The sequence below is a fragment of the Hyperolius riggenbachi genome, chromosome 3 (genome assembly GCF_040937935.1).
Source record: "Hyperolius riggenbachi isolate aHypRig1 chromosome 3, aHypRig1.pri, whole genome shotgun sequence".
NCBI classification, from domain to species: Eukaryota; Metazoa; Chordata; class Amphibia; order Anura; family Hyperoliidae; genus Hyperolius; species Hyperolius riggenbachi.
In genome coordinates, this window is record NC_090648.1 from 381770165 (window position 1) to 381798069 (window position 27905).

At 45.0% G+C, this 27905-nt stretch overlaps 1 protein-coding gene across 2 annotated transcripts; it reads right to left on the reverse strand.

The window, feature by feature from the left end:
* Positions 1 to 415: 415 nt before the first annotated feature.
* LOC137561597 (nuclear receptor-interacting protein 2-like) lies at positions 416 to 27484 on the reverse strand. Of its 2 annotated transcripts, none has more exons than XM_068272904.1 (7): positions 27407 to 27484; positions 17089 to 17289; positions 15230 to 15472; positions 14525 to 14607; positions 14038 to 14126; positions 6602 to 6654; positions 416 to 773 (listed from the first exon to the last, which is right to left on the reverse strand). In XM_068272904.1, the coding sequence occupies exons 2-7, from the start codon at positions 17272 to 17274 to the stop codon at positions 642 to 644; spliced, it is 786 nt and encodes a 261-aa protein (XP_068129005.1). In that variant the 5' UTR covers positions 17275 to 17289; positions 27407 to 27484; the 3' UTR covers positions 416 to 641. The 2 variants fall into 2 exon arrangements, with proteins under 2 accessions (XP_068129005.1, XP_068129006.1); XM_068272905.1 differs by lacking the exon at positions 27407 to 27484 and adding an exon at positions 27352 to 27406.
* Positions 27485 to 27905: the final 421 nt, after the last annotated feature.

Here is a 27905-nt window from a genome sequence, read left to right on the forward strand (position 1 = left end):
CAAAGCATGGCTTGATGTACAGCAGCTGTAAATAAACCTAGTTCCAGTTTATTCGGCATCAGTGATTTCTGAACATTATGGTCTTCTAATATTGATATTAAAAAAGTGGGCAAACACCCTTTTTCCAACACGTTGCTTGTAGGGGGGGTGGGGTGGTGTGTGTGTGTGTGTGTGTGTGTGTGCGTGCGTGCGTGTGTGTTTTATAAACCCTTGTCTGTGTATTGTTATATAATTGAAAGGAAACCTGCGCAAGAGAAGTGCGCCCTCTACGTATCTCTCCGGCAGCCGCCAGAGAGATACGTCTCTGGTACACTGTAAGGTAACTGTTTTCAGTTTATGCAGCGTCTGCATATAGGACACACAGGCTATACCTGCTGTATACTGTAGACAATACATACACTGCCACACTTCAGAGTATGTGAAAATGTCTATTTTATAAGAATCACAGATGCATCAATACAGTTCTTTCAAAGAGCTCCCAGTTTCAGTGAGGTGTCCTTGTGGGAATGTATCTCCAGTGGACTGTATTTCTCCGATAAAGTCATGCAGAAATTGTCCATAACACAGTGTACTGAGCATGCGTTGCTCTTGTGCTTTTAAAAAAGTCTTGCTGATTTGCCTCTTGGTCAGCAGGTGTCCGTCTAAGTCTCACTTTTCACCGGGGTGACAGTGGGTGCAGCTCTGTCAATCTTTGGCTGATTTTTGAAGAAAGTCAGGAATGGAAGGACTTGTTTGGGAGTTTTCAGGACGCCAAGTTCCAAGTCTATGCAACCCTGCTTACAAAGAAAAATAAATAAATAAACAGTAGAAAAGGATCAAATCAAAATTCAGACTTTTTTTTTTGATATGCATATAGATGGGGACAGTGGACTGGGACAAGGTTTTAGAGCCACACCACCATGTAACCTGCACTGAAACAAACTGATTCAGCTTTGGAAGGGGAAGCTACACTAACTGACTGCCCCATTCAGACTGTACTCAGACTGTCCTCTGCTCTAAAAGATACACAACTGCATAATAACCTTTAAACAAAAACATTTCTTCGTTACAGAGATACAAATCCTAAAATAAATCTGCACTGTTTCTACTTCTTGATTCATGAAAGCAGACATATTGTTAACAGCCTGTGCTTTCAAATGAGCCATCTCTGCTGTGGCATGTGACACAGGGAGAGATCAAATTACAACTTGTGATTATGAGGGGGAATTAAACAGGCTAGACTCTCTAAATACATACAGGGTAAATTTTTTCCTTCTGTCTGTGTTTTCCTTCTGTCCTGCACAAGAGTTCAGGTCCACTTTAATATTTGCATTGTACAAACAGAGGGTGGGACTAGGTAAAATGTTGGCAATGTTTGGTATATACAGTATAAGGATAAGAATACACCACATCATTAACATACCTTTTGAAAGGAAATGTTATGCTGACGTTAAAGGGGCACTACAGCGAAAAACTGTAAAATTTAAAATATGTGCAAACACATACAAATAAAGTAAAATGAGCCATAAATTACTTTTCTCCTATGTTGCTGTCACTTACAGTAGGTAGTAGAAATCTGACAGAAGCGACAGGTTTTGGACTAGTCCATTTCTTCATAGGGGATTTTCAGCAAGACTTTTATTCTATTATAAAGATATTCCTGAAAAAGGATTTAAACAATGATGCTGCCCAGCTTCCCTGCTCGCTACACAGTTTTTTGGCAGTTGGAAAGAGCAACTAAGTTCTTATGAAAATAAATATATCCCTGAGAATCCCCTATAAGGAGATGGACTAGTCCAAAACCTGTCACTTCTGTCAGATTTCTACTACCTACTGTAAGTGACAGCAACATAGGAGAAAAGTAATTTATGGCTCATTTTACTCTAAAAAAAATGTACTTCTTATTTGTATATGTTTGCACATATTTTAAATTTTACAGTTTTTCGCTGTAGTGCCCCTTTAACCCCCTTGCTGTTACAATTCTGGCGGCAAGGGGGCAGCGCAGCACTTTAAAAAAAAAAAAAATTTAAATCATGTAGCGAGCCCAGGGCTCGCTACATGATAGCCGCTGACAAGCGGCATCCCCCTATCCACTCTGATCGCCTTCGGCGATCAGAGTAAGCAGGAAATCCCGTTCAGAACGGGATTTCCTGCTGGGCTTCCCGCCATGGCGACCGGGCGGGATGACGTCACCAACGTCATGGACGTCGGGACGTCAGAGGGAATCCCGATCCACCCCTCAGTGCTGCCTGGCACTGATTGGCCAGGCTGCGCAAGGGGTCTGGAGGGGGGGCGGCCTGGCGGGTAGCGGCGAATCGGTGGCGAGCGGCGGCAATCGGAAACTGCACGCAGCTAGCAAAGTGCTAGCTGCATGCAGTAAAAAAATTTTTTTGAAAAGCGGCCCAGCGGGGCCTGAGAAATCCTCCTATGCAGGTTACCCCGAGCTGAGCTCGGGATAACCGGCAAGGAGGTTAAGTATGCAGGTTAGATGGAACGCACCTTAAAATCTGGCGTGAGCAAATTTGTCCCCAAGGACACTTAGGGCCCATTTCCACTTGCGCGGAAACCGGGCCGCATTTGCAGAATTTCCCCACAGGCAAATCGTGCGGGTAAACTCTGCCATAGGGAGTAATGGAGCCGCCGGCCAAATTGCTTGCGCTAGCGATTCAGACAGCTTTTCCGTCCGAATCTGTGCGAATCCCATAGCCGTGCATGGCACGGCTCATGGGATTCATCAGTGTAACCGGAGATCCGGAAGTGCCGCCACGCGTCTCTCGTGGGCTGCTGGCACACGAGAGCTATAAAGTGTACCTGAGGTGATATGTGACATGATGAGATAAACATATTAATAACTAGGCTGTTTCTTTTTTTATTTTCCTGCCTGAGTTTACCTTCAGGCATGCAAAAGACTGGAGCTTCTCTCCTGTGATCTGTGTCATATTATAGTGTAATTCTCACGGATATGGACTTACAGGAATAAAACTTTTCCTGCAAAGAACAACTTATGAGTGCTGGGCATAGATGAACAAGGTTCAGAAGTTCACATATTTCACACCATCAATAATCAGATTGTGCACTATGAGTCCATGAGTTCAAATCACACGATGCTGAGACTGGTGCAACCACTAGCACCTCCACATAGACAGGGTATCATGGCAAAGAACACTCTTGTGACTTCAGAGTTGTACCACCACCTTACCTTATAGAAAGGGGCACTCATCCTTTTTGTTAGACCCTCAGCAAGATGGGCCAACAAAGCATTGGGGTTATCCAAACCGCCCTTGCCTTATCCAGAACCCTCCGTCTCTGCATCCACTTCTGCTTGGAACTGTGCTTTTTATTGTTATTCACCCTATTTATATGTAAGCGTAGTACTGTATAACTACAGTATTATAGTTCATGTATTTTAGCTCTGGGAGTCAATAGACTGCAATTGGGAAAGGGTGCTTTAAGGCATAGACATAACATTACAGGCCATTGCCTGGAGTGCCATTTGTCCTCTGGGCAACATGCCCATGGATTAAGCCCCGCCCCCTGAATAAGCCTCGCCACCACATGTGTTCTATCACCTGCTTCTGCTGTGTCCAGGTAGCGTAAGTTGCAGGCAGCTGCCACTGTGTCCCTCTGTGCCATCTCTCCCCCCCCCCCCCCCCCCGTGCATCCTTCTTTCCCCCTTTGTGCCTCATCCTGTCTCCTTGTGCTTCCCTCAGTCCTCCGTGCCACCTCGGCCCCCCTGGTTTGGCCCTCTGTGCCTCCTTCTGTCCTCCTTTGTGCCTCCTTCTGTCTCCATGTGCTTCCTTCAGTCCCCCTGTGCAAACTTTTCCTCTCTGTGCCTCCTTCCGTGCCCCTTTGTACCTACTTCTGTCCTCCTGTGCCTCCTCCTGTCCCCTTGTGCACCGTCTGCCCCCTTCATATCCCTCTGCCCCACTGTGCCTCCTTCTGTCTCCCTGTGTCTCCTTCTATCCCCCTTTGGCTTCCTTCTGAAAATGGCGCCTGAGAATAATGGCGCACGGTGTTGCCGCTAATCCATTTGCCGCTTATCGCTATTTAACGTTAAAGCCTTATTGTTATTTAGCGTTAAAGCCTTATCGTTATTTACCGTTAACACACAGAACCCTCTCTGTACCTACCCCTAACCCATAAACCCCCCCTGGTGGTGCCTAACCCTAACCACCCCCCTGGTGGTGCCTAACCCTAACCACCCCCCTGGTGGTGCCTAACCCTAACCACCCCCCTGGTGGTGCCTAACCCTAGCCACCCCCCTGGTGGTGTCTAACCCTAGCCACCCCCCTGGTGGTGCCTAACCCTAACCACCCCCCTGGTGGTGCCTAACCCTAACCACCCCCCTGGTGGTGCCTAACCCTAACCACCCCCCTGGTGGTGCCTAACCCTAACCACCTCCCTGGTGGTGGCTAACCCTAACCACCCCCTGGTGGTGCCTAACCCTAACCACACCCCTGGTGGTGCCTAAACCTAACCACCCCCCTGGTGGTGCCAAACCCTAAGACCCCCTGGTGGTGCCTAACCCTAAGATCGCCCTGGTGGTGCCTAACCCTAAGACCCCCCTGATGGTGCCTAACCCTAAGACCCCCCAGTGGTGCCTAACCCTAACCTTGACAGTGTTACATTAAATCCATTCACCGTTTTGCAGTTAAATAACGTCTGCAGTTTGGCTTATGTAGGGGGCTATTGATAAATAACGTTAGTGTGTGCCACTATTGATAAATAACGTTAGTGTGTGCCACTATTGATAAATAACGTTAGTGTGTGCCGTTTTTCTTCTTTTTTCCCTGTGCGCCATTATTATGCAGTACTAACGATAAATAGCGATAAGCGTATCTTTTTAATGTGGCGCCATTTTTATGCATAGGCGCTGTGCGCCATTATTCACTGATCCGCCCCCTTTGTGCCTCCTTCTGTCTCCCTGTGCTTCTTTCTGTCCCTCCTTTGTGCCTCATTCTGTACCCCATTGTGCCTCCTTCTGGTTTCTTTTGTGCCTTCTTCTGTTCCTCTGTGTGCCTCCTTAGGTCCCTCATTGTGCCTCCTTCTATCCCCCTTTGTGCGTCCTTCTGTCCCCTATTGTGCCTCCTTCTGCCCCCCCCCCTCCTTTTGTGCCTCCTTCTGTCGCTGATTGTGCATCCTTCTGCCCCCCTTTGGGCCTGAGTAAAGCAGAGTATAGACCAGCAGAAGCTATGCTCTCAACTCGCTGCCAGTGTCTCAACTCGCTGCCAGTGTCTCTTGCTTCCTCTAGTGCTGGCACCTCACTCTACTCATTTTGCATGTAACCATTAGTAGGAGATGCTGGGCAGTAGCACGGCACTGGTCTCCAGTGGAGGGGTGAGAGCACAGCTTATGCTGCAATATACTCTGCATTTACACACTAAGCTGGGGAAGAGCAGGAAGGTGGTGTGCTGCGAAATGTGACAGGATCAGCGGGTTGTTTGTATCTCAGGGACCTCCTGTAGCATACTCTTTATACACCACGTGGTTCATATTTTTCAGTATGCGTGTGTATTTTTTTTCTACTTTAAGGGGGGGGGGGGGGGGGCACACAGGACTTCTTGCCTGGAGTGACAAAAAGGCTAGAAACGGCCTTGGCCATTGAACAGAGACAGAAAAACATTAAATCTACTTTTTATTATCAGTGTGTTTTCACCTCAAGTTGTATAAGCGCTTCAAGCAATAGTGCCAGATCTTTAAGCATTAGACAGGGGCTTACCTCCCACTATGGGACATTAACCTCCATGCTTTGTTTCAATTGCAAACAATCTTATGTTCTGCTGTTCATATATTTATTTATTTATTGTATTTATACAGCGCCAACATATTACGCAGCGCTGAGCGTTTCATATATCAAAGAACTTCTACACAGTGGGGAGTACTGAGTTCCATTCTGTGCAGTCAAATAACAAGGTTTCAGGGAAAAATAAAAGTTACTATAAGGCTTCTTGCACACAGGGACGTTACAGGCGCACGTTAGTGCAGCCTGTAACGCTCCCCCAACGCACAGCAATGTAACACAAGTGGGCTGTTCACACTGCCCACGTTGCGTTACATTGTAACGCAGCAAAGTGCTGCATGCTGTGCGCTCTCCGCGGCTAAGCCGCGTTAGACTGTTTGATCATGCTCAGTCATGTTGGGGAGAAGGGGAGAGCGGCCGGGCACATGGCTAATTAATACTCACTGCACTCAGTGATGTGCAGTGTTTACTTCCTGGAGTGGCCGCTCTGTGCGGCGATTGGCCAGGCGGGACCACGTGATGCCGCATGTGTCCAAGAGTACGCATCACGGACGCCAGAGTGAGCTGCACAACGCGGCTCACTCCGATGTCTACACCAGAGAGCACCAGGCGTTGCGCTATTATGTGCCCTATAACGTCCCCTAAACGCAACGTCCTGGTGTGTAACAAGCCTTAAACTTGTTTGTGTGAGAGACAAATATGTGGTAAACATCTCAGGGAATACTGTGTTATCCACTGATGCATATAAATGCTTTGTATGGTTGAAAAAAATATAAATCAAAGAAAATACAGACAGAGTTAACTGTTGCGGCATAACCACTATTTGTAGAATTTTCTGTGCCCCCCATACAGCTGCGAAGGTTAAAAGCAGATAAAATATACCTTGAGTTTTATCAGTGTGTCTAGTCCGATGCTCAATTCTGCACTGTTATCCTCTATGGGGAAGAAAAAATACCAATTACTGAGTATTTCTATAAGGCCATCATAATACACAAATATGGCTAGGTAGCACAAATACATACATAGTACAAATATATGAGAGAATGCATACTGCTATTCATCAAATTTACACCTCCCCACCAATATTGCTTTATGGAAGTATGAAATTGATAGGCGTATTAAGACATTATCACAGCATCCTCTGACAACATCTTTTCACTTAATGTGTAATGCCTGTCAGGGCTGATGCTACAATAGGGGTTAAATAGGCACTTGCCAAGAGTGCCAAGCTCCTTGGAGTCCCCCAGTCAAAGACTGTGGAGGTCAAAACAACTGTACCATCATATTTATTTTCTCAGAGAGAGTTTAGAGAGTTCTCTAGCACGAGGTGCCATGCTGAACTTCCAATGAACAGTGAGAGCGAGAACACCAAATTTAACACATAACATGACCCTGTGGAGGGAGAATGTCTAATTGGGCAGAATTTTTACATTCTTTACTTAAAGGCTGCCATACACTGGTCGATTGCCACCAGATCGACCAGCAGATAGATCCCTCTGTGATCGAATCTGATCAAAGAGGAATCTATTGGCTGCCTACACTGCAAACAGAGTTTGAATCGATTTCACTATGAAACCAATTCACAAGATGTGGAGCTGCCGCTGCTGCCGCCGTCCCCTACATACATTACCTGATCTGGCCGGCGCGAGTCCCACGGTCTCCGCTGGCTCTTCTCCCCGGTCTCCGCTGGGCTCTAGCTTCGCTTTACTTCCTGTCGGGGGAATTTTAAACAGTAGAGGGCGCTCTACTGTTAAAACTTCCCTCGACAGGAAGTAAGTGAAAACAGCCGGAGCCCAGCGCCGAGAAGGGACAGCGGGGACACACGCCGGAGGAACAGGTAATGTATCGGTCGTCGGATATTTGAACGCCGCTATCGACGCACTCCCGACACGCCGGCGATCGAGCGAAATCTTCCACGCCGACAGATCGACGGGATCGATCAATTTCGGACGGAAATCGGTCGTTCGGTTACCGTTTGTGCATTGATTTCACAGCAGATTCAATCACAGTGATCAAATCTGCTGTCTATCGGCGGGAAATCGTATAAGTGTATGGGCACCTTAAGGGTGTACTCACTTTTGTTGCCAGTGGTTTACACATTAATGGCCGTGTGTTGAATTATTTTAATCTTTTCAGCTCATAGATTTGCAAAGCTCTGATTTACTGTGATCACATCCTGCTTTAGCACATGCTCATGACTAGCAAATAAGAGATTTACGTATCTATCATCTGACCAAACTGATCACATGCTTCTCCAGGAGTTCTCCTATCACTCCTTCTCATCACTATTATACAATTTTTACACTGACAATTATACATTGTTTCAGTATGTCTCACTGTATCTTTAGTATTGACCCACAGAAAGATATAATAAAATATTTACAAAAAATTAAAAATGCGAGAGGTGTTTATATACAATTCTGTGCAAAAGTTTTAGGCAGGTGTAAAAAAATGCTGTAAACAAAGAATGCTTTAAAAAATGGCAGTGTTAATTATTTATTTTCACCATCAACAAAATGCAGTGAATGAACAAAAGAGAAATCTAAATCAAATCAATATTTGGTGTGACCACTCGTTGCCTTCAAAACAGCGTCAATTCTTCTAGGTACACTTGCACACAGTTTTTAAAGAAACTTGGCTGGTAGGTTGTTCCAAGCATCTTGGAGAATTAACCACAGATCTCCTGTGGATGTACGCTTCCTCACATCCTTCTGTCTTTTCATGCAATCCCAGATATACTTGATGATGTTAAGATCAGGGCTCTGTGGGGGCCACACCATCACTTCCAGGACAACTTCTTCTTTATGCTGAAGATAGTTCTTAACCATTTAAGGACCGCAGAGATTGAAATCTACGCCCTATTTTGGTGGGCTTTTGGCTGGCAGGGCGTAGATTTCAATCACTGTCCGCAGCATGCATCCGCCGTCTCCGCCGCTCCCTGCCGATCGCGCCGCTCAAACCCGACGATTCTCGCCGCATCTCACAGGCTCTGCCTGTCTCTATGACGGCAGAGTCATGTGAGCCGGTCAGGAGCAGATTTCATTGGCTCTTGGCCCTGTCTTTCAATGTAAGCTGTTCCCATTGGCTTACATTGAAAAACAGGGTCAGGAGCCAATGAAAGCGGCTCCTGACCGGCTCACATGACTCTGCCGTCATAGAGACAGGCAGAGTCTATGTTCTGGGGGTCCCGGCGAGCGGCGATGACGGCGGTTGCGATGGGTATGTGCTGCGATTCGTCGGGACTGGACCAGCGGTCTTTGGTTCTTAAGTGCCCAGAGACCGCTGGTCCTTAAGTGGTTAATGACTTTGGCTGTATGTTTGGGGTTGTTGTCCTGCTGTAGAATACATCTGGGGCCAATCATATGCCTCTCTGATGGTATGGTGCGATGAATAAGTATTTGTGTTTCTTAGCATTGAAAACACCGTTAATCCTGACCATATCTCCATCTCCATTTGCAGAAATGCAGCCCCAAATGTTCAAGGAATCTCCACCATGCTTCACTGTTTCCTGCAGACACTCATTATTGTACTGCTCTCCAGCCCTTCAACGCACAAACTGCCTTCTGCTACTGCTAAATATTTCAAATTTTGACTCATCAGTCCAGAGCACCTGCTGCCATTTTTCTGCACCCCAGTTCCTATGTTTTTGTGCATACTTGGCCTTGTTTCCACATGCGAGGTATGGCTTTTTGACAGCAACTCTGAAGACCACTTCTGAACAGACAGTAGATGTGTGTACCTGGGTTCCACTGGTTTCTGACATTTTGGAGCTGATGGCACTGCTTGACATCTTCCAATTTCTAAAGGTAATAAGCTTTATGTGTCTTTCATCTGCTGCACTAAGTTTCCTTGGCCAACGACTGCGTCTATGATCCTCAACGTTGCCCGTTTCTTTGTGCTTCTTCAAAAGAGCTTGAACAGCACATCTTGAAACCCCAGTCTGCTTTGAAATCTTTGTCTGTGAGAGGCCTTGCTGATGCAGTATTACTTACTGCATTGTGTCTTTCTGCTGTGCTCAATCTTGCCATGACATGAAGCTGTCTTAGGCTACTTCACAGTAGGTGTGACGTTAAGGTCGCTCAACGCGGCCCTAACGTTATACATATACACTTTCACAGTGCGACGTTAAAGTTGCACGTTACAAAAATGTATTTACTATGGAACGAAAACGGCACATGCGGAACATTTTAAAAAAGAAAAAAACACATTACTGAGCATGTACAACACAAGTAATGCATCAGATTCATTGCTAAATGCACAGCATGCAGCACTTTCTAATAACGCTACACATTAACGCAACGTGTGTACTGTGAATGCCGTACAGACTTTGCATTGCTGTGCGTTACTCGGCGGTAAAATATTTTATAACGTGCGACTTTAACGTCGCACTGTGAAAGAGGCCTTACACAACCTCACATTGGTAGCAGAGTTTGGCTGTTTCAGTTAATAAATGTTTTTCAACCTGTGTGTGACATTGATGATCATTAGCACCTGGTTGGTATAATTGATTTGTCATACACCTGACCATAATCTAACAAATCCCTGACTGTACAAGTGAACCTATAAAAGTTGATGCCTGTTTGAAGGCAAAAGCACCAAATATTGATTTGATTTAGATTTTACTAAATGCTTACTTTGCATTTTGTAAATTGAACAATCATTATTTATATTTCTGACAGCATTATTTGTTTACAGCATTTTTTCACTCCTGCCTAAAACTTCTACAAAGTACATATATATTTATTATCACATATGCTCAGATTTCCGCAAGAGTGAGGGTTAAGTGTCAGGAATTTCTAATGGCATTGAATACCAAAGCTGTACATGCAGCCTTGACCTATAATTAAGAAGATTACTGAAAATAATGTGGAGAGGCAAGTATCCTTACACCGAGAACCCGTCAGTTCGGTCGTATGAGGTGCACTGTCCTATGTTGCCTTATGTTTATACTAGTAAATCCTTTGTATAACTTGAATGTGCAGTATCTATGCTGCTTTGTGCAGTCACTGGCGCCAGCTCAACAGAGTGGAAATAAACAGTGTGAAGACGTCACTGTGTTTTGATACTAGACACTGTTAATCAACAACCTGTAGCTGAGTAAACCACTTGTTTAAAGTGAACCTTTCACACTTGCACACACAATTATTATTGATTTACATAGACCATATATCTTCCATGGTGCTACATAAGTAAATAGTGTATAATACATACAAGTTACTGGGCAAACAAGGATGATACAGATCCTACACAACTGTAGAGTGCGTATATATAGAACTGAAAATATAGTAGATATATTGGTTCCAAGGTATAATGGATAGACGGTATTTGCCTACGGCGCATCAGTATTTGCAATGTATTAGTCTTGTGTATCATATGTTAAAAATGACACTCGCTATCTGCTCACATAAATTCTCCTATTTTTTATTGAATAGACCCCAAAAGGAGTTAAAGGCCAGTCTATATACAGTATAACAGCTTACAGTGTAAGGCACAGATGTCAAACTTCAGTCCTCGAGGCCCATAGCCATGCCAGTGTTTAGGATGGGCAGAGAAATGAAGAAATGTGATGAACCACACCTTTCCTGAATCAGTCCCATCAATTAAAGCGGAATATAACCCTGCATTTCAACTTTGCTCTAAAACATTATTTACAGTATATTATATGCAACCAGCATTTTTTTTTTACTAGACCAGCATTGGATGGGTTACACAGAGCTTTAAATTTCCTGGAGATTTTGCATCCGAAGCTGACATAGATACATTTTGTTTACATAAATGTATCCAAGTGTTGAATGTGACTCACTCTCTCTCACTGAGAAGGAGCTGGAGGACAGCCAAAGAGTGTGTAACATTTCTCAATAGATACATTTGGCTAAATAGAATGTAACAATCTGAACTTCTGCATATCTCTCCACGGAACTTTAAACCTCTGTGTGTAACCCTTTCAATGCTGGTCTAGTAAAAAAAAAATGCTTTTTGCATATAATATACTGTAAATAATGTTTTAGAGCAAAGTTTAAATGCAGGGTTATATTCCGCTTTAATTTGAGCTGTGCCAAAAATATATGAGGACCCTTGGCCCTTGAGGACTGGAGAAATGTCCGGTACACACCATGCAATTTCCCATCAGATAGGCAGGCCCATATCGATTACTTCAGATGGGTCTGATCTGATTTCCGATAATTTTTCTGAACCATTTTGCATAGAAGAGATTGGCAAATTGATTAGAAAAATGGTCGGAAATCAGATCAGACCTGTCGGAAAGAATCAATTCAACCTGTCTATCTGACATGAAATTGCATGGCGTGTACCAGGCATTAGACATTTCTGGTGAACATGTGAGGTAAACTGTCAATAAAATAGCACCGTGCATCTTATCACATAGTTCAGCTGAAGACAATGATGGTTCAGTAAATTGCTAAAATGGCCCCAGTCAGATATTATTATTCTGTATGGTGCAGGGAAGGGATAAAATCTGTGTGTTCTATCGAGATGTCCCCTCACTTCCTTCTATCGCTTACTCTCTCAAGTGTGCGCACAGGACGTTTCCTGCAAGCTGTCTGCTGAATGTCACGATGACCTCATCTTCATGTCATGTATGCAAAGGATGGGGTTAGGATACAGTATGTGTTATCTGGCTTCATTAAAGCTAGTTACAGATATCAGCACATTGCTGTGCAATGTATTGCGGGCAAAAGCCAACAGTTAGTATCCTCTTTCAGCCATAATCCCACCAGCCTAAACAGAACTATTCTCAATGCATTTCACAAAGCCTCCCACTAACATAAAAGACTGTTCCTTCTACATGTCATAGCAGTCCTACCTCTATAATGCCCTTCCAAATGAAGAAAAACTTTTCCGCCTAAGTTTTCTACTAGTTGATATTTCACATCTTATCAATAAAATGCCTTTTGAAGCCAATAGTTACCAATCTAAAAATAAAAAAGTCAGATACTCACCTAAGGAGAGGGAAGGCTCGGTCCTAATAAACCTTCCCTCTCCTCTCCCGGTGCCCTCGGTGCTGCGCTGGCTCCCCCATTCGCGTCCGCCGCCGCAGGGACTTCGGAGGTCTTCGGGAGCACTCGGGCTTCCCAAGACGGGCCGCTCCATACTACGTACGCGCGAGTGCGTCATAGAGGGCGCTCGCGCATGCGTAGTATGGAGCGGCCCGTCTTCGGGAGCCCGAGTGCTCCCGAAGGCTTCCGAAAGCTCCCGAAAGCTGCGGAAGTGGCAGTATTTGACCAAACTAGTCGAATATTGCTACGGGGGATCCTGCACGGGACCGGGCACCGGGAGAGGAGAGGGAAGGCTCATTAGGACCGAGCCTTCCCTCTTCTTAGGTGAGTATCTGACTTTTTTTTTTTTAGATTGGTAAACATTCACTTTAAGCCACAAGCCAGTAAAAAAATATGCAGCATAATTTTGACACTACTTTTTTCACCTGCTTTTTGGTACTGCACTTTATCAGTTGCAGAGTGACAAAAAAGTTATTTAGACATCAGAGGAAAATTATCTCCTAGGAGATAATAATTTTCTCGTAGGAGAAAAAGTGAATGTTATTATCTCCCAATCAAAAATGACCCCTTGCTGAGATTGAAAATTATACCCCCCTCCCTAAAAATCTGAATGATCTGAATGTCAGAATAATTTTGATAGATTCTGTACAATTTTACAGATACTGTATCTCATTTACACTGGTATGTATAAAGTGACCACAAATCTGTTTATTCTGGTTGATCAAGAATGTGACAAAAAATATAAATGGGAAAAAGGCATAAAAATACTAATCTAATGATGAAGACCAGCAACAATATCACCAGTGCCTGTTTGGGAAAATAGTGCTTCCCTGCCATTGCTATTACTGCTGGCGATGATGGCAGTACTAACCTGCTAAATAGTAAGACTGGTTCTTTCGTGATCCGCGCATGCGCATAACACTCCCAGCGACCGGTAGAAGGGCACAGTGAGGGGGCCATGCAGGTGCTTTTGGCATGACTCGTGTTCAGGTTGCAAATCTTACCGAGCCACCAGGAGGAGGACAAAAGGGGACTCAGAGGATGCAGATAGACCTCACAAACTACGGGGGCCTGGAAGAAGCAGTAAGTAAAAGTATACAGTTTTAAGCCCAGTTCAGGTGTGCTTTATGGGGTACTCTGCAAAAACAGAACATTAAATCTACTCCCTTCCTCCACCCTTTGCAGAGCTCCTTTTTCCTGTGTTCTTTGTGCTGTAATGTACCGTAGTCATGTTCTGGGTGATCACTGTACATCTGCTACAAGTGCCAAGTGAATTAAATTTGATCGTCATCATGAGCTTACCCACTACCACTGCAGTACATCTCAGCTTCTCCTCCCCCACCTCGACCTCCACCTTCACCCTCTCCGATGGGTCACAAGACACCCCCAGCCTGAAAATAAAAGTTTTTGTTAACATTAAACAGACCATTTCAGAAAGGGGAGAAGACATTTAGCATGTGTATATTCAACATCTTGACTACACCATCAACGAACCAATCTCTACTTCCTATCTATCACAACCAACAAGAAAATCCAAATTTTGGTTCGACGAAAATTCATTCGGGTGACATTTTTCTCAAGATACGGTTGTGAGCTGTGTGTGGCGGGGGTGGGGAATCCAAGACAATGTATTTTTGGCATAGAGGGAGCTGTGTTGGTGGAGTGTGTTACAGAGGGAACTGCTAGTGCATGGCGGGTGAGGGAAGGGGGAATATATACTACACTGAGAACACTGCACTATAGTACCCATGCCAAGCTGTCACAAAGCCATAATAACATAAATCCTTACCCTAGTCTCTGCACACATGATTTGGAGATAAGGTTATCATGACGTTCAACAGACAGCTTGCAGGAAACATCCTGGTTGTACACCTGGGAGCAAGATGATAAGGTTACGTGGAGACACAGATATAAATAAAAACTAAACTGCATATTTATCCTTTCCCTACACTATTTAAAATTGAAAAAATGTTCACTTTACAGACAAAATGTACTTATAAATTTATTTTATAAACTATTTTATAGTGCTAACTCAATCTCAGGTTGACCTCATGGAGTTATATAACCCATTTGTGATTCTGGTCCCTAGAAGAGATACGAAGATGCTGTGGCTATCACTTGGTCACAAACAAATTCACATGACATATACAACTTATAAAGCAGAGTTGTGGCTGCTCCCTGCTGTGCTGACATCTTCCCTTACTGCTCTCCCTGTCCTCCATATTACTCCAGTGTGCATCCTATCTGTGAACTGTTATCTGCACACCAGGTCTGATCTAGGGCATGTACAATGAAGATCACCACACACTATTAGTTTAGTGGCAAATCAAGTAAAATATCAATATTTTCCAAACCCCTGTGCGTCCTTATATATTAGACAAGTTTTCAGCAGAAATCTTGTCTAATATTGATCTTATAAAATAATGAAGCATTAGGGTAATAAACATATTTTAAGGTGGTTTGTAGTGTGACCTGTTGCAAAGTACCATCTCACCTTACAGGAGATAAGCAAGTTGTGGCTGGTCCATCCCGTCTCCTTAGACATGTTGGGGGTCTCTGGCTGACCATCCTGGTTGTGAGCTGATCCTGTATCTTCATCAATCCTCTTGATTGGTTTGGCTGCTCCAACTGTAGATTTTGTCCCTTGGTAAGACTGGTGGAATGACTGTGCCAAGCTGCCACTTTCCTTAACGGGACTTCCACCAAGAAGACGCCGTTGAATCACACTGTGAGGTTGCTGCACACAAACATACAGACCCCCACTCCATTAACTGGGCACCATTTCATCTGCAGTGATACAAAATAATTCACTTAATAGGCCAATAAGCTTTACCCTGGGATTTGGGAATTTGATTGGTGAGATTTTCCTTCAATAGTTTTTGTCTCCTTCAGTAATTTGTGTCTCTGCCCCTCCCTCAATAGTGAGATTTCCTTGCAGTAATTGAAATCCACCCAAGGCATCTTTAAGGGTTCATTCATGCTGCATGAGTTGTGTTGCAGAATAATTCTTCATGTCAACTCACTGCTCCTACAATTCTATGGGCCTGTTCAGGTCTCTGTTGTAACGGAGCTTGTTAATTTAACTTGCTGCATGTAGGGTTTGAATTAACGTTTATGGTATAACGTGCTGCAATAGTTCACATATCATAACACATGCGTTATGCAACATACACAGTGTGAACCCAGCCTAAATCTCCCATTTACCTTAATCAATTGGAAATCTAGGCAGTGAATACAAAGATTCTTTTGCTGTGACTCCCATTTTTTCTGCAAAATAAAATATTCTAATTACTCCAATCAATGGACCAATCGATAGCCCTGCCAGTAGATTCAAAGATGTTTTTGCTTGGACCCACATTTTGCAGCAAAATATAGGATTCTAATTGGTCCAATCGATGGACTAATAGATGACCCCACCAGTAGATTCAAAGATGCTTTCGCTGGGGTTCCCGTTTTGCTGTACAATGTGGGTTTTAATTGGTCCAGTTAATGGACCAATGGATAGTCTCGCCAGGAAATTCAAAGATGCAATTCATTCAGTGTATCAATTATGGAGAATACAAGGCATCAGGTGGTCTTTAATAAAACAATGATTGGGACAGCTCCCTAAAGACTTGGATTGCAGAAAGGGACATTTCGGTGAAGTAACTGGGAAAAGCACAATTGAACCATAGAATAGGTATTCTGTCCATGAATTAACTTTTACACTCTGTTTTTATGCACTTCTCATTTAGATCTAAATTTGAATTTGCCTTGTTCAATTTTAGGTTTAGTTGGGCTTTAATGAAAGTTTAACTTCCATTTCAGTGTGTATCAAATATTCATGGTATTTGAAATTTTCGAATTAATGTGTCGATCATCAACACTGCTCTAACCATAACCCCAACCATAAAACGAACCGTCATCTAATAGTATTAACTGCAGGAGAGCTGTAGACCAAGTGTTAATCTTACTGGGAAAATACCATCTAGCAAAACAAAATCAAGCTGTAATAGATTGATGATAAAACTGTTGGAGATGACACGTAACATGATGAGTTCTCAGTATTGAAAAGCAAAATATGTGTAATGAACTCAGTTGATCTACATCATCAAGCTTTGATGTATGCCCAAAGGTGGCAGCTACACTTCTATAATGCTTGTTATATGCCAGATGCCACCATGTTCCCTCTATACTAAGAACCCAACAGATAATCACCCCACTCTGTTGTCTGTGCACCTCTCGCCTTTAAATATTAATAAACATTACCACCCAGTTTGTACAGACCTGACCTTGTCCCATTCACTCTATAAAACCCTAAGGCAGTGCCCTCCTAAGCCACCTGTACCCTCTTGGCCACCTTTACTCACTTACCAGATCCTTGGAGGTGCCCAGTCTTCTTAGCTGGTCAAGTGGCAGCAGATCTGCAGAATCCTTGTGCACAAACTGCGTGGCTTGTTTAAGTCGTCTCTGTTGGTGCAGAATGGCTGGCTCTTTTCTGGGGGATCCCCTCATCTTGGCATCTTCCAGGAGACCCATGGGAGGCTTTTGACAGCTCATGGTGTAAATCTGAACCTGGAAAAGCAAAGAGAATGCAGCCTGGCTGCCTATACTGTTATTTTGCTGCGTTTGTGTCTCTCTGTCTCTGATAGCTTTTGTTCAATCCTTCTGATCTGGCTCTGTATTCTGGGGATTCCTCTATTAATTTTCCTCCTCTACCTCCTCCTCCTCTGCAGTGATTCCCTCTTCTGACTTCTGTGTCTCCTCCTTAGCATGCTGTCCAGCCTCTGGCACAGTGCAGACCCCCTCTTCCCTCCCCCTCCCCTCTCATCCCCATTGCCTTTCTATGTTCAGTCTTGTCACTCAGTTTTATGGGTCCCTTTATTCTCTATCAGTGACTTCTGCAAATGCCTCACATCTCAGCAAGTCTCTATGCAGCAGAGCGACAGTGGCTGGATGGAGAAGATAAACTAGATGCACAATTCTTTGCTGGGCTGTAAAGCCTTCGGTATATATTGGCTTTTATACCCAACAGAATTGTAAATGTTCACTGACTGACTGCCTGCATGTATTACCAGTGCATTATCATGCAGAGCAGAAACATGCAGAAGCTACAGAGAGATTGGTAGGATTGCAAAGCCTTGAATGTGTCATTTTTCTCGACTTTGCTTGTTTGTTTTAGAAAGATTTACTGACATCTAGCTCTGACCACAGATGCATTAATGCGTATACACAACATTGAGGCCCCAGAGGCTGAAACATGATCTGTGCTATGCACAGCGTTTCATCTCTTCTCTTCTCTCAACAGCTTTGTAAACATTTGCAGAGAGTGTTCATCAGCACCTGCGCAGACACTCTAAAATATGCTTCTTCCTGTCCCTAGAGAGCACCAAACTCCTGGTACATGCTCTCATCACCTCACCTACTGCAGCATCTTCTTATCAAGTATTCCATTAACAAGATTCTAACCTCTACAACCCATCATGAACACTGCAGTTAGATTCCTCTGGTTCTCATGACCTCCTTCGGCTTACATTATCTGTTGTATATCAAAAATTATAACTCATGCGCCAATGCAAAATCAATTTTTGCAATTTATTTAATATACCTGTTAAAATATATTCCACACAATAAAAAACACAATGGTTGGCGCTTAATCAGGCAATTCCCCCACACAGTAGCGTCACTTTGCACTGTCACAGAAAGGATAATTATTCCCACCCGTAACAGATCCAACCCACTGCTGTAAGAAAATGCTGCCTAATCGCACTTAAAACGCCCAATTCCTAGTGTGCAAGGTTCCTCATGAGATCCTCTTCGGAACCTTGCACACTAGGAATTGGGCGTTTTAAGTGCGATTAGGCAGCATTTTCTTACAGCAGTGGGTTGGATCTGTTACGGGTGGGGATAATTATCCTTTCTGTGACAGTGCAAAGTGACGCTACTGTGTGGGGGAATTGCCTGATTAAGCGCCAACCATTGTGTTTTTTATTGTGTGGAATATATTTTAACAGGTATATTAAATAAATTGCAAAAATTTATTTTGCATTGGCGCATGAGTTATAATTTTTGATATTTTAGAGAGTAAGGTGGTGGCTTTCCTTGCTAACTCTGTGCTGCCAATCGATACTGCACAAATAAGCGCTACAACATAAATCTTGATTATCTGTTGTATGCAGGTGACACACAGAGGTGCCTGGCCACCTGTGACTTGTATCCTAGGAAAAGTTACATGCTGCTTATCAGTCATCTCATGGAGGACAGCTGACAGGTAACTGAAACCCAGCCTGGATAATGCTGAACTAAAAACCTATTCTCCCTCACTTTCAAAACACCTGACATCTCTCTATCTGTAACTAGCTCAGTCATTTTCCTAACAGGGACATTGTTTGGGTGCCTTTTGCCCCATTCTCCTTCACTTACCACACCCAAACATCTCTGTTTAATGCCATTTCCACATGCTCCACTTCCACAGCTTACACATCTTAACTTCTTCAGAGGAACAGTATCTGTTTGGCAATGGCAGTGCCACACTAAGGGCTACCTGTCGCACGGGCCCCAGCTGACAATCACTGTGCCCCTGGAGATGACCATAAGGGGGTTTGCAGCGGGTCTCTATTATCCTCTCTCCCCTTTACTGGGGGAACATCTGACTACTTAAACTTAAGGGCTACCTAATGAAGGGGGTCCTCTGGCTACCTAATACTTATGGGCACCTCCAGCTACTCAGGGCCGGACTGCCCATGACGCCACCTGAACCGCGTGCGTCAGGCATCGTCTTCCAAGGGGTGATATCCTGCCCGCCCTCTTTCTCCCAGCACCCAGCTGTTGCTACAAAACCTTCTCCACAGCCCAAGGAGCCAAGGACCTTATTGGCACTGCACTGTCCGACGTGGCGGCAGTACTTCTGTCTTCGGACGGTGACCTGCAGTGAAGACACAGTGATGTCCCTTCTAGTGTGCGTATACAAGAAGTAAGAATCCAGTAAGAAACCAGATAAAGGAGCTGGGGTTGGGAAAGGGGGACAGGCTAGCTATCTATACTGGGGGAACCTATACCTGGCTACCTATACTGGGGGCATCTATGCCTGGTTACCTATACTGGGGGCTTCTATGCTTGGCTAACTATACTGGGTGCACCTATGCCTACCTATACTGGGGGGCCGTATACCTGGCTACCTATACTGGGGGAACCTATACCTGGCTACCTATACTGGGGGTATCTATGACTGGCTACCTATACTGAGGGCTTCTATGCTTGGCTTACTATACTGGGTTCACCTATACCAGGCTACCTATACTGAGGGCCCCTATACCTGGCTACCTATACTGGAGGCACATATGCCTGGCAATATATACTGGGGCACCTATTATTATATTTATTCATTTATAAAGTGCCAACATATTACCTGGCTACCTATGCTGAGGGCACCAATACTAGGCTACCTATACTGGGGGCACCTATACCTGGATAGCTATAATGGGGCACCTATTCCTGGCTACCTATACTGGGGGCAGCTATGCCTGGCTATCTATACTGGGGGCACCTATACCTGGCTACCTATACTGGGTGCACCCATGCCTGGTCGTAACTTCATAAATAATAATATTGATAATAAGGTGGCGCTATTACCAAATTTCCCTGTGAATTGAGGCCTTCCCCGATCTTAATAGGAATTACTGAATTGGCTGGAATTGCCCTCTCCCATTTAGTATTTATAAGAGTGCTCTGCCACTATGCTAGGTACGAGATTCTGCTGAGGTGCCACCACTGCCTCCCAGCAAATTGTTATGAACTTTTATCCTGCTAGTGCCTCTGTTCTCTTACGATAATACTGGGGCCACCCCTGGTGGAGGGGTGACCTACCCCTACTTTTCTGATCTACAGAGAGCAACATCTTAATCCTTAGTGAGGACAGGTCTAATCTCCTCACCTGCATCTACAGTGGTTGCCTAAGAGGTAACACGTTTGTGAGTATATTCATCTCACACTTACATTTATCCACAGTTTCCAATACATACTACACTATATTGGGCTCTCGGTGTTTCTTATTTATGTACTTACACTTATACTACTCATCTCACACTAAAGTCCAGACAAGCCTTAACCATACGGGAAATACAAGGTCCTCACCCTGCTTAGGGACCATGATTTTAAATGGAATAGCAGGTGCTAAGGGGAGTGGTCAAATGTATATATACACAATACTAAACACTCTGCACTCATGACACACACATCAAGCTGGAACACTAGCAGCATTAAAAACAGATAGGTTGCAAAATTATCCAATTGAAGCCTTAACCATAGTCTTTAACAATACATGTCCCACTCCTCGTGTGACCTACCACATAAAAAATAACTATGACAGAACACTGAGAGGAAAGGGACGGTGGGTGGTTGCTCATCTTCAGCCGCTCTGGAAACTGACAGCCATGGTGACTCTGGGTCTTTTTTTATACACTTCTCACCTGCCAGCCATTTGCTGGTACAACACTGATGGTTAGAGATGTCGCAAACATCAAGTTTTGGGTTCACGAACACCGAACTTGAACTTCCATAAAAGCTTGAGTTTGCGCAACCAGTCGAACTGCCATAGACTTCAATAGGCAGGTGAATTTTAAAACCTACAGGGACTCTTTCTGGCCACAAAAGTGATAGAAAAGAGGACTGATGAAGGAGGAGAATGAGGAGAAGGGGAGGTGGCAGCAGGCCTGCCTGTCATTCGTGGTGGTGTCACCAACTCCAATGCAGAGCCACACAGTGGAGGCTTGCCAGTGGTGGACAGCAGTTGGAAGGCTGGCAGCAGGCCTGCCTGCCATTCGTGGCGGTGTCACCAACTCAAATGCAAAGCCATGCAGTAGAGGCTTGCCAGTGGAGGTCAGCAGGTGTCAGGCTGGCAGCAGGCCTGCCTGCCAATTGTGGTGATGTCACCAACTCCAATGCAGAGCCACACAGTGGAGGCTTGCCAGTGGTGGACAGCAGTTGGAAGGCTGGCAGCAGGCCTGCCTGCCATTCGTGGCGGTGTCACCAACTCAAATGCAAAGCCATGCAGTAGAGGCTTGCCAGTGGAGGTCAGCAGGTGTCAGGCTGGCAGCAGGCCTGCCTGCCAATTGTGGTGATGCCACCAACTCCAATGTAGAGCCACACAGTGGAGGCTTGCCAGTGGAGGTCAGCAGGAGGCAGGATGGCAGCAGGCCTGTCTGCCATTCGTGGTGGTGTCACCAACTCCAATGTAGAGCCATGCAGTGGAGGTTTGCCAGTGGTGGTCAGCAGGTGGCAGGCTGGTAGCAGGCCTGCCTTCAATTCGTGGTGGTGTCACCAACACCAATGCAGAGCCACACTGTGGAATCTTGCCAGTGGTGGGCAGCAGTTGGCAGGCTGGCAGCAGGCCTGCGTGCCATTTGTAGCGCTGTCACCAACTCCAATGCAGAGCCACGCAGTGGAGGCTTGCCAGTGGCGGTCAACAGGTGGTAGGCTGGCAGGAGGCATGCCTGTAATTCATGGTGGTGTCACCAACTCCAATGCAGTGCTACGCAGTGCAGGCTTGCCAGTGGTCAGCAGGTTTACCCAATGTGCGGTATAGGTAATATACCTGCCCTGACCCTGCTTTGCAGACCAGGTATCAGTGGTTAGAAGGACCCTTGCCCCAACACTGTGTGCGAGAGATGCGGTGACTTGGCTCTGCACATGGTGGCGCACTATTACACATACAAATTTAATTTGAGAAACAAATGTCAAAGTTATTTATAAAAATATGTCAATGTTATTTAGAAAAAAAATGTTATTATTGCACTGGGATGTGGAATAGTCCCAGGGGCTAGCCTGTCAGAACTCGACCCTCCAAGGTGCTTAACAGCTTTTTTATTGCATTTATACAGCAGTAGTACAACAGCAAGCCGACAGCATTGACGTTTCGGGCAAAGGCCCTTTGCCCGAAACGTCAATGCTGTCGGCTTGCTGTTGTACTACTGCTGTATAAATGCAATAAAAAAGCTGTTAAGCACCTTGGAGGGTCGAGTTCTGACAGGCTAGTCTTTTCGTGTTGGATTAATATGGAGGATTGATGGACCTCTGATCCTGACGGGACTCCCCAATATATAGTTTCATCCCAGAGGCGGGCAGATACAATATAGATTGCGAATAGTCCCAGGGGAGCTGGGGGTGTACTCTTGTAGTAGAGGAGGGCGCAGCAGCAGAGGAGGACTCAGCTGAGAAAAATCGTGAAGAGGATGATGCAGGAGGAGTAGGAGGAGGTGGCAGCAGGCCTGCCTGCCATTTGTGGCGGTGTCACCAACTCCACTGCAGAGCCACGCATTCCATGCTTGCCAGCGGTCAGCAGGTTTCCCCAATGTGCCGTATAGGTGATATACCTGCCCTGACCGTGCTTTGCAGACCAGGTATCAGTGGTTAGATGGACCCTTGCCGCAACACTGTGTGCCAGATATGCCTTGACTTGGCTTTCAACATTACGGTACAGGTTGGGGATTGCCTTCCTGGAAAAATACATTTTGCCGAGTAGCTTCCACTGCGGTGTCCTAATCACAACAAAGGCCTCAGACTCCACCACAGCTTGTATGGTAACAGCTGGCGAGCTAACAGCTCTGACAAGCCAGCTGTCAGATGCCGGGCAAGGGGGTAACTTTGAGACATCGGCTTCTTACAGTCAAAATTTTCCTTGACAGAAACCTAACTGTGGACAGATGAGCAGGAACTGCTCAAGGTAAGAGGCGGAGTGGAGAGTGGCTGCGAAGGGACAAGGACAGCAGAGGGTGACGTGGCTGAAGAAGCTGGACCGGAGGAAGGTGGCTTAGACTTTGGGTGCTGATTCTCCTCATGTGTTGCTCCCATTGGCGTTGGTGTTTGGAGCTCATGTGCCTTATCAAAGCAGTTGTAACTAGGTGGGTGTTGGACTTCCCACGACTCAGAGTCTTGTGGCACAGGTTGCAAATGGCTTTGCTGTTGTCAGAGGCAGACAAAAAAAATTGCCACACTGGTGAGCTTTGGGTCGACGGTATTCTGCTGGTGGTGGTGGTGCTAGTAACAGCAGAAGTTGGCGGGCGCGTTGGCTGGCTGACCCCAGATGCCGATGCTGTGTGGCAGTGCCACTAGTTCCTTTTGACGATCTCCCCTGCTAGTTACAACAACTCGTCTCCTCCTCCTCTGTCCCCCTGAACTGTCCCCCTGTTCATGTGACATCCATTTGGCATCCATGGACACATCGTCATCATAATCATCATCATCATCAACTAATTCAGTAGTATAAGACACCTCCAAAAAGGCAACAGATCCTTCAACATCATCATGCCACCTTACGTCCATGTGTGTACTGACGCCTGATTGAGACATATTAGATGGTATAACGGGATCCATTGAAAAGGGCTCCTGAGCTGCCTGTATAAAAAGGGCTCCTCCATAGACATCAATGTTATTTCTGCAAATATGGGCTACAAGGTGGTGAAAAGGGCTCTGGAGTTTTGATATAGGCTACAAGCGGGTGCCCTTTTGTAGCCCATATTTTTTTTTTAGGCTACTGTAGGGCACCGCTTTGTAGCCCATATTTTTTATTCAGCTACAAGGTTTTCGGCTACAAAAGGGCACCCCTTTGTAGCCCATATTTTTATTCGGCTCCAAGGTTTGTGGCTACAAAAAGGCACCCCTTTGTAGCCCATATTTTATTATTCAGCTACAAGGTTTTAGGCTACAAGGTTTTTGATTATGCTACAAAAGGGCACCCTTTTATAGCCGAGATTTTTGATTCGAGGGTGCAGGGGAGGTTAGGATTAGCCATCACAAGGGGGGGGGGGGGGTGGTCTTAGGGTCAGGCACCTCCTAGGGTATTAGGGTTAGGCACCATCGGGGGAGGGTTCTGTGTGAGAGTAGGAAGCAGTTGGGTCATAATAATCACTTTTCTTAGCTATATCTAGAGGCTAGAGCCCTTTTATAACCCAACAAATTTTGCCTAATAAACTAAATCTAGCTTTTTCAGCTACACCAGGTGCCCTTTGTAGCCGAATAAGGCATATATGGGCTACACCAGGCGCCCTTTGTAGCCGAAGTTGGCATATGGGCTACACCAGACTGCCCTTTGTAGCCGAAGTTGGCATATGGGCTACACCAGGTGCCCTTTTTGTAGACGAATTTGGTATATATGGGCTACACCAGGAGCCTTTTTTTACAGGAGCCCTTTTCAAATAGACCCGGTATAACATCCTTATCGCCTTCATCCTCTGCCAGTAATGGTTGTGCATCACTAAAATCATCACACAAATGTGTGAATAACTCCTCTGACGAATCAGAGCAGGAGGAGGATGGTGCGTCAAGGTTCTATGTAGAAGCTGTAGAAGATGGGGTGTGCTGTGTAAGCCAGTCAACTACATCCTCTGAATTTTGGGTGTTGATGGTACATGCCCTCTGGACACGTGCGCATTCTTCCAGGGCCGCAGGAAATCACAGCAGCACAACCTCGAGGACCCCTGTGGGGTGGCCTGCCTCTTGCCTGTCATTTTTTTTACTTTGGGGTATTGTGCCTGCAACAAGTGAAAAATAATGCGCTGGCGTGCTACTGTGCCTGCAACTTAATGTGACAACAATCGCAGTAGTGCACACAGCTCTGGGTGTCAGTGGCTTCTGTGTAGTGTCACACACAAAGAAATGCAGTAGTACTATCAAAATACAGTGGAAGAGAAAACACTGGAGTGGTACTTTGCCTGCAACTGAATGTGGCAACAATAGCAGCAGTACTGTGCACTAGAGTTGGGCCGAACGGTTCGCCTGCGAACGGTTCCATGCGAACTTCCGTGGTTCGCGTTCGCGTCCCGCAGGCGAACCTTTGCGGAAGTTCGGTTCGCCCCATAATGCACCATGGAGGGTCAACTTTGACCCTCTATATCACAGTCAGCAGGCCCAGTGTAGCCAATTAGGCTACACTAGCCCCTGGAGCCCCACCCCCCTTATATAAGGCAGGCAGCAGCGGCCATTACGGTCACTCGTGTGCCTGCATTAGTGAGAGTAGGGCGAGCTGCTGCAGACTGTCTCTCATAGGGAAAGATTAGTTAGGCTTAGCTTGTTCCTAGCTGCATACCTGTTCTGTTCAGTGAGACCACTGCATACCTGTTCAGTGAACCTGCCACTGCATACCTGTTCAGTGAACCTGCCACTGCATACCTGTTCTGTGAACCCACCACTGCATACCTGTTCTGTGAACCCACCACTGCATACCTGTTCAGTGAACCTGCCACTGCATACCTGTTCTGTGAACCCACCACTGCATACCTGTTCTGTGAACCCACCACTGCATACCTGTTCTGTGAACCCACCACTGCATACCTGTTCAGTGAACCTGCCACTGCATACCTGTTCTGTGAACCCACCACTGCATACCTGTTCAGTGAACCCGCCACTACATACCTGTTCTGTGAACCCACCACTGCATACCTGTTCTGTGAACCCACCACTGCATACCTGTTCTGTGAACCCACCACTGCATACCTGTTCTGTGAACCCACCACTGCATACCTGTTCTGTGAACCCACCACTGCATACCTGTTCAGTGAACCTGCCACTGCATACCTGTTCTGTGAACCCACCACTGCATACCTGTTCTATATTAGAGTCTTTATATTTTATAGTACCCATGTTTCTTGCTTTTTTCATGATTTTTTCTTTCACTTGAAACATCAATAATTTACATAGAACATCTGCTCCTCCTCCCTCGCCCTTCTTGCCTCGTTCCCTGCCAACTCTGTGTATTCTTTCGATGATTATTTCCTCTGGTGCTTCCTGGCCCAGAATATGTTTAAATAAATCTGTAGTCACCTTTGCGAGCTCCTCTATTCTAATCTGCTGCGGAAGTCCTCTTATTTTAATATTATTGCGCCTATTTCGATTTTCTAAATCATCCAGCTTACTGTTGATCTCATGCATTTGTTTTTTATAGGATTTAAGGGACTCAGTACAAGCCCTAGTAGTTGTAGAGACCTCGTCCAATTTATCATCAATCTTTTTTATATCTTTAGTTAGCTGTATTATTTCATCTTTAATGGGTTGAATTTCATTGGCTACTGCCTCCCTAATACTATTCTGTACTGTCGCCACCACGGTCTGTTGTATTTTTTTTGCAAAGGTCTCCATCATTTCCATCATTTTTCCCTCCATATCCCTCCCCAGTTCTCCCATCTCCTTTCTCTTATCCACCACCGTCTCCTCCTTCGTATTCAAATGAGTCTTATCTGTTTTTAAATTAGTTTGTTCCATTTTTAGGTCTTTTGGAGTGGAATTATTGCATAGTTCAGCAATTCTCTTCATATGCGTAGAAATGTCTGATGGAGTAAATGCTGCTTGCGGAGCTAGGATTGGGGGATCTTGTTTTTTAGGGGTACTTAACATCCTATTAATTACGGTATCTTTTACAGGAGAGTTCTTATTCCCTGCGCCGCTTGCATTTACTTGGAAACCAAAGTTTGTTAGGTTTTTACCTTTATCAATTTGTGCCGTTCTTCCTCTATTTCTTGTGCCTGTGGCCATCTAATTCTTCCCCAGGTCACATTCAGAGGGAAGTACTTTAAGTTACTTCAGGTTTTTTTAATCCCTTTAAAAATAGCTACTCATACAGTACTTTATCTTTTCCTTTCTGCTTACCGTTATCTCCAACGTTGGTAGGGGGCAGTGATCTGACCCTCTACTTCACACTTACCCTTTTTTTTTCTACTTTACAGGTAGTGTTTAATACCAGCAATTGCAGGATGAATTAAGCAATACAGACAGCAATCCTCAAAAAAAAAAAAAAAAAAAAAAAAAAAAAGAAGAAATCGGTTATAGCAGGTAGATGCAAAAATATATTAACACTGTTGGTGGTAATTGGTAACAGTTAATTGTAGTCAGTAGAAGGTTAGAAAGTTAGCAGCAACCAATGATAATAGTAATAATGGTAATAGAGGCAGCTGCGACAGGGGGCAACAGAAGCCATCAATTAGTTGAAAAAGTGCTTGTATTAGTATTTGGTGTTACTGGCATATTAAAGTTATTAAAGTTATTTGGCTGAGATTTAGACAAAGTTAGGCAAGACTAGGCGAGCTAGGCATATAAGTTGGAGTACATTTATCTTGATTGTCTATTGTCATAATTGTTCACGTTGCAACCAAGTAAACAAGCTAGCAAGTTAACATGGTAGGCATGGTAGGCATGGTAGGCAG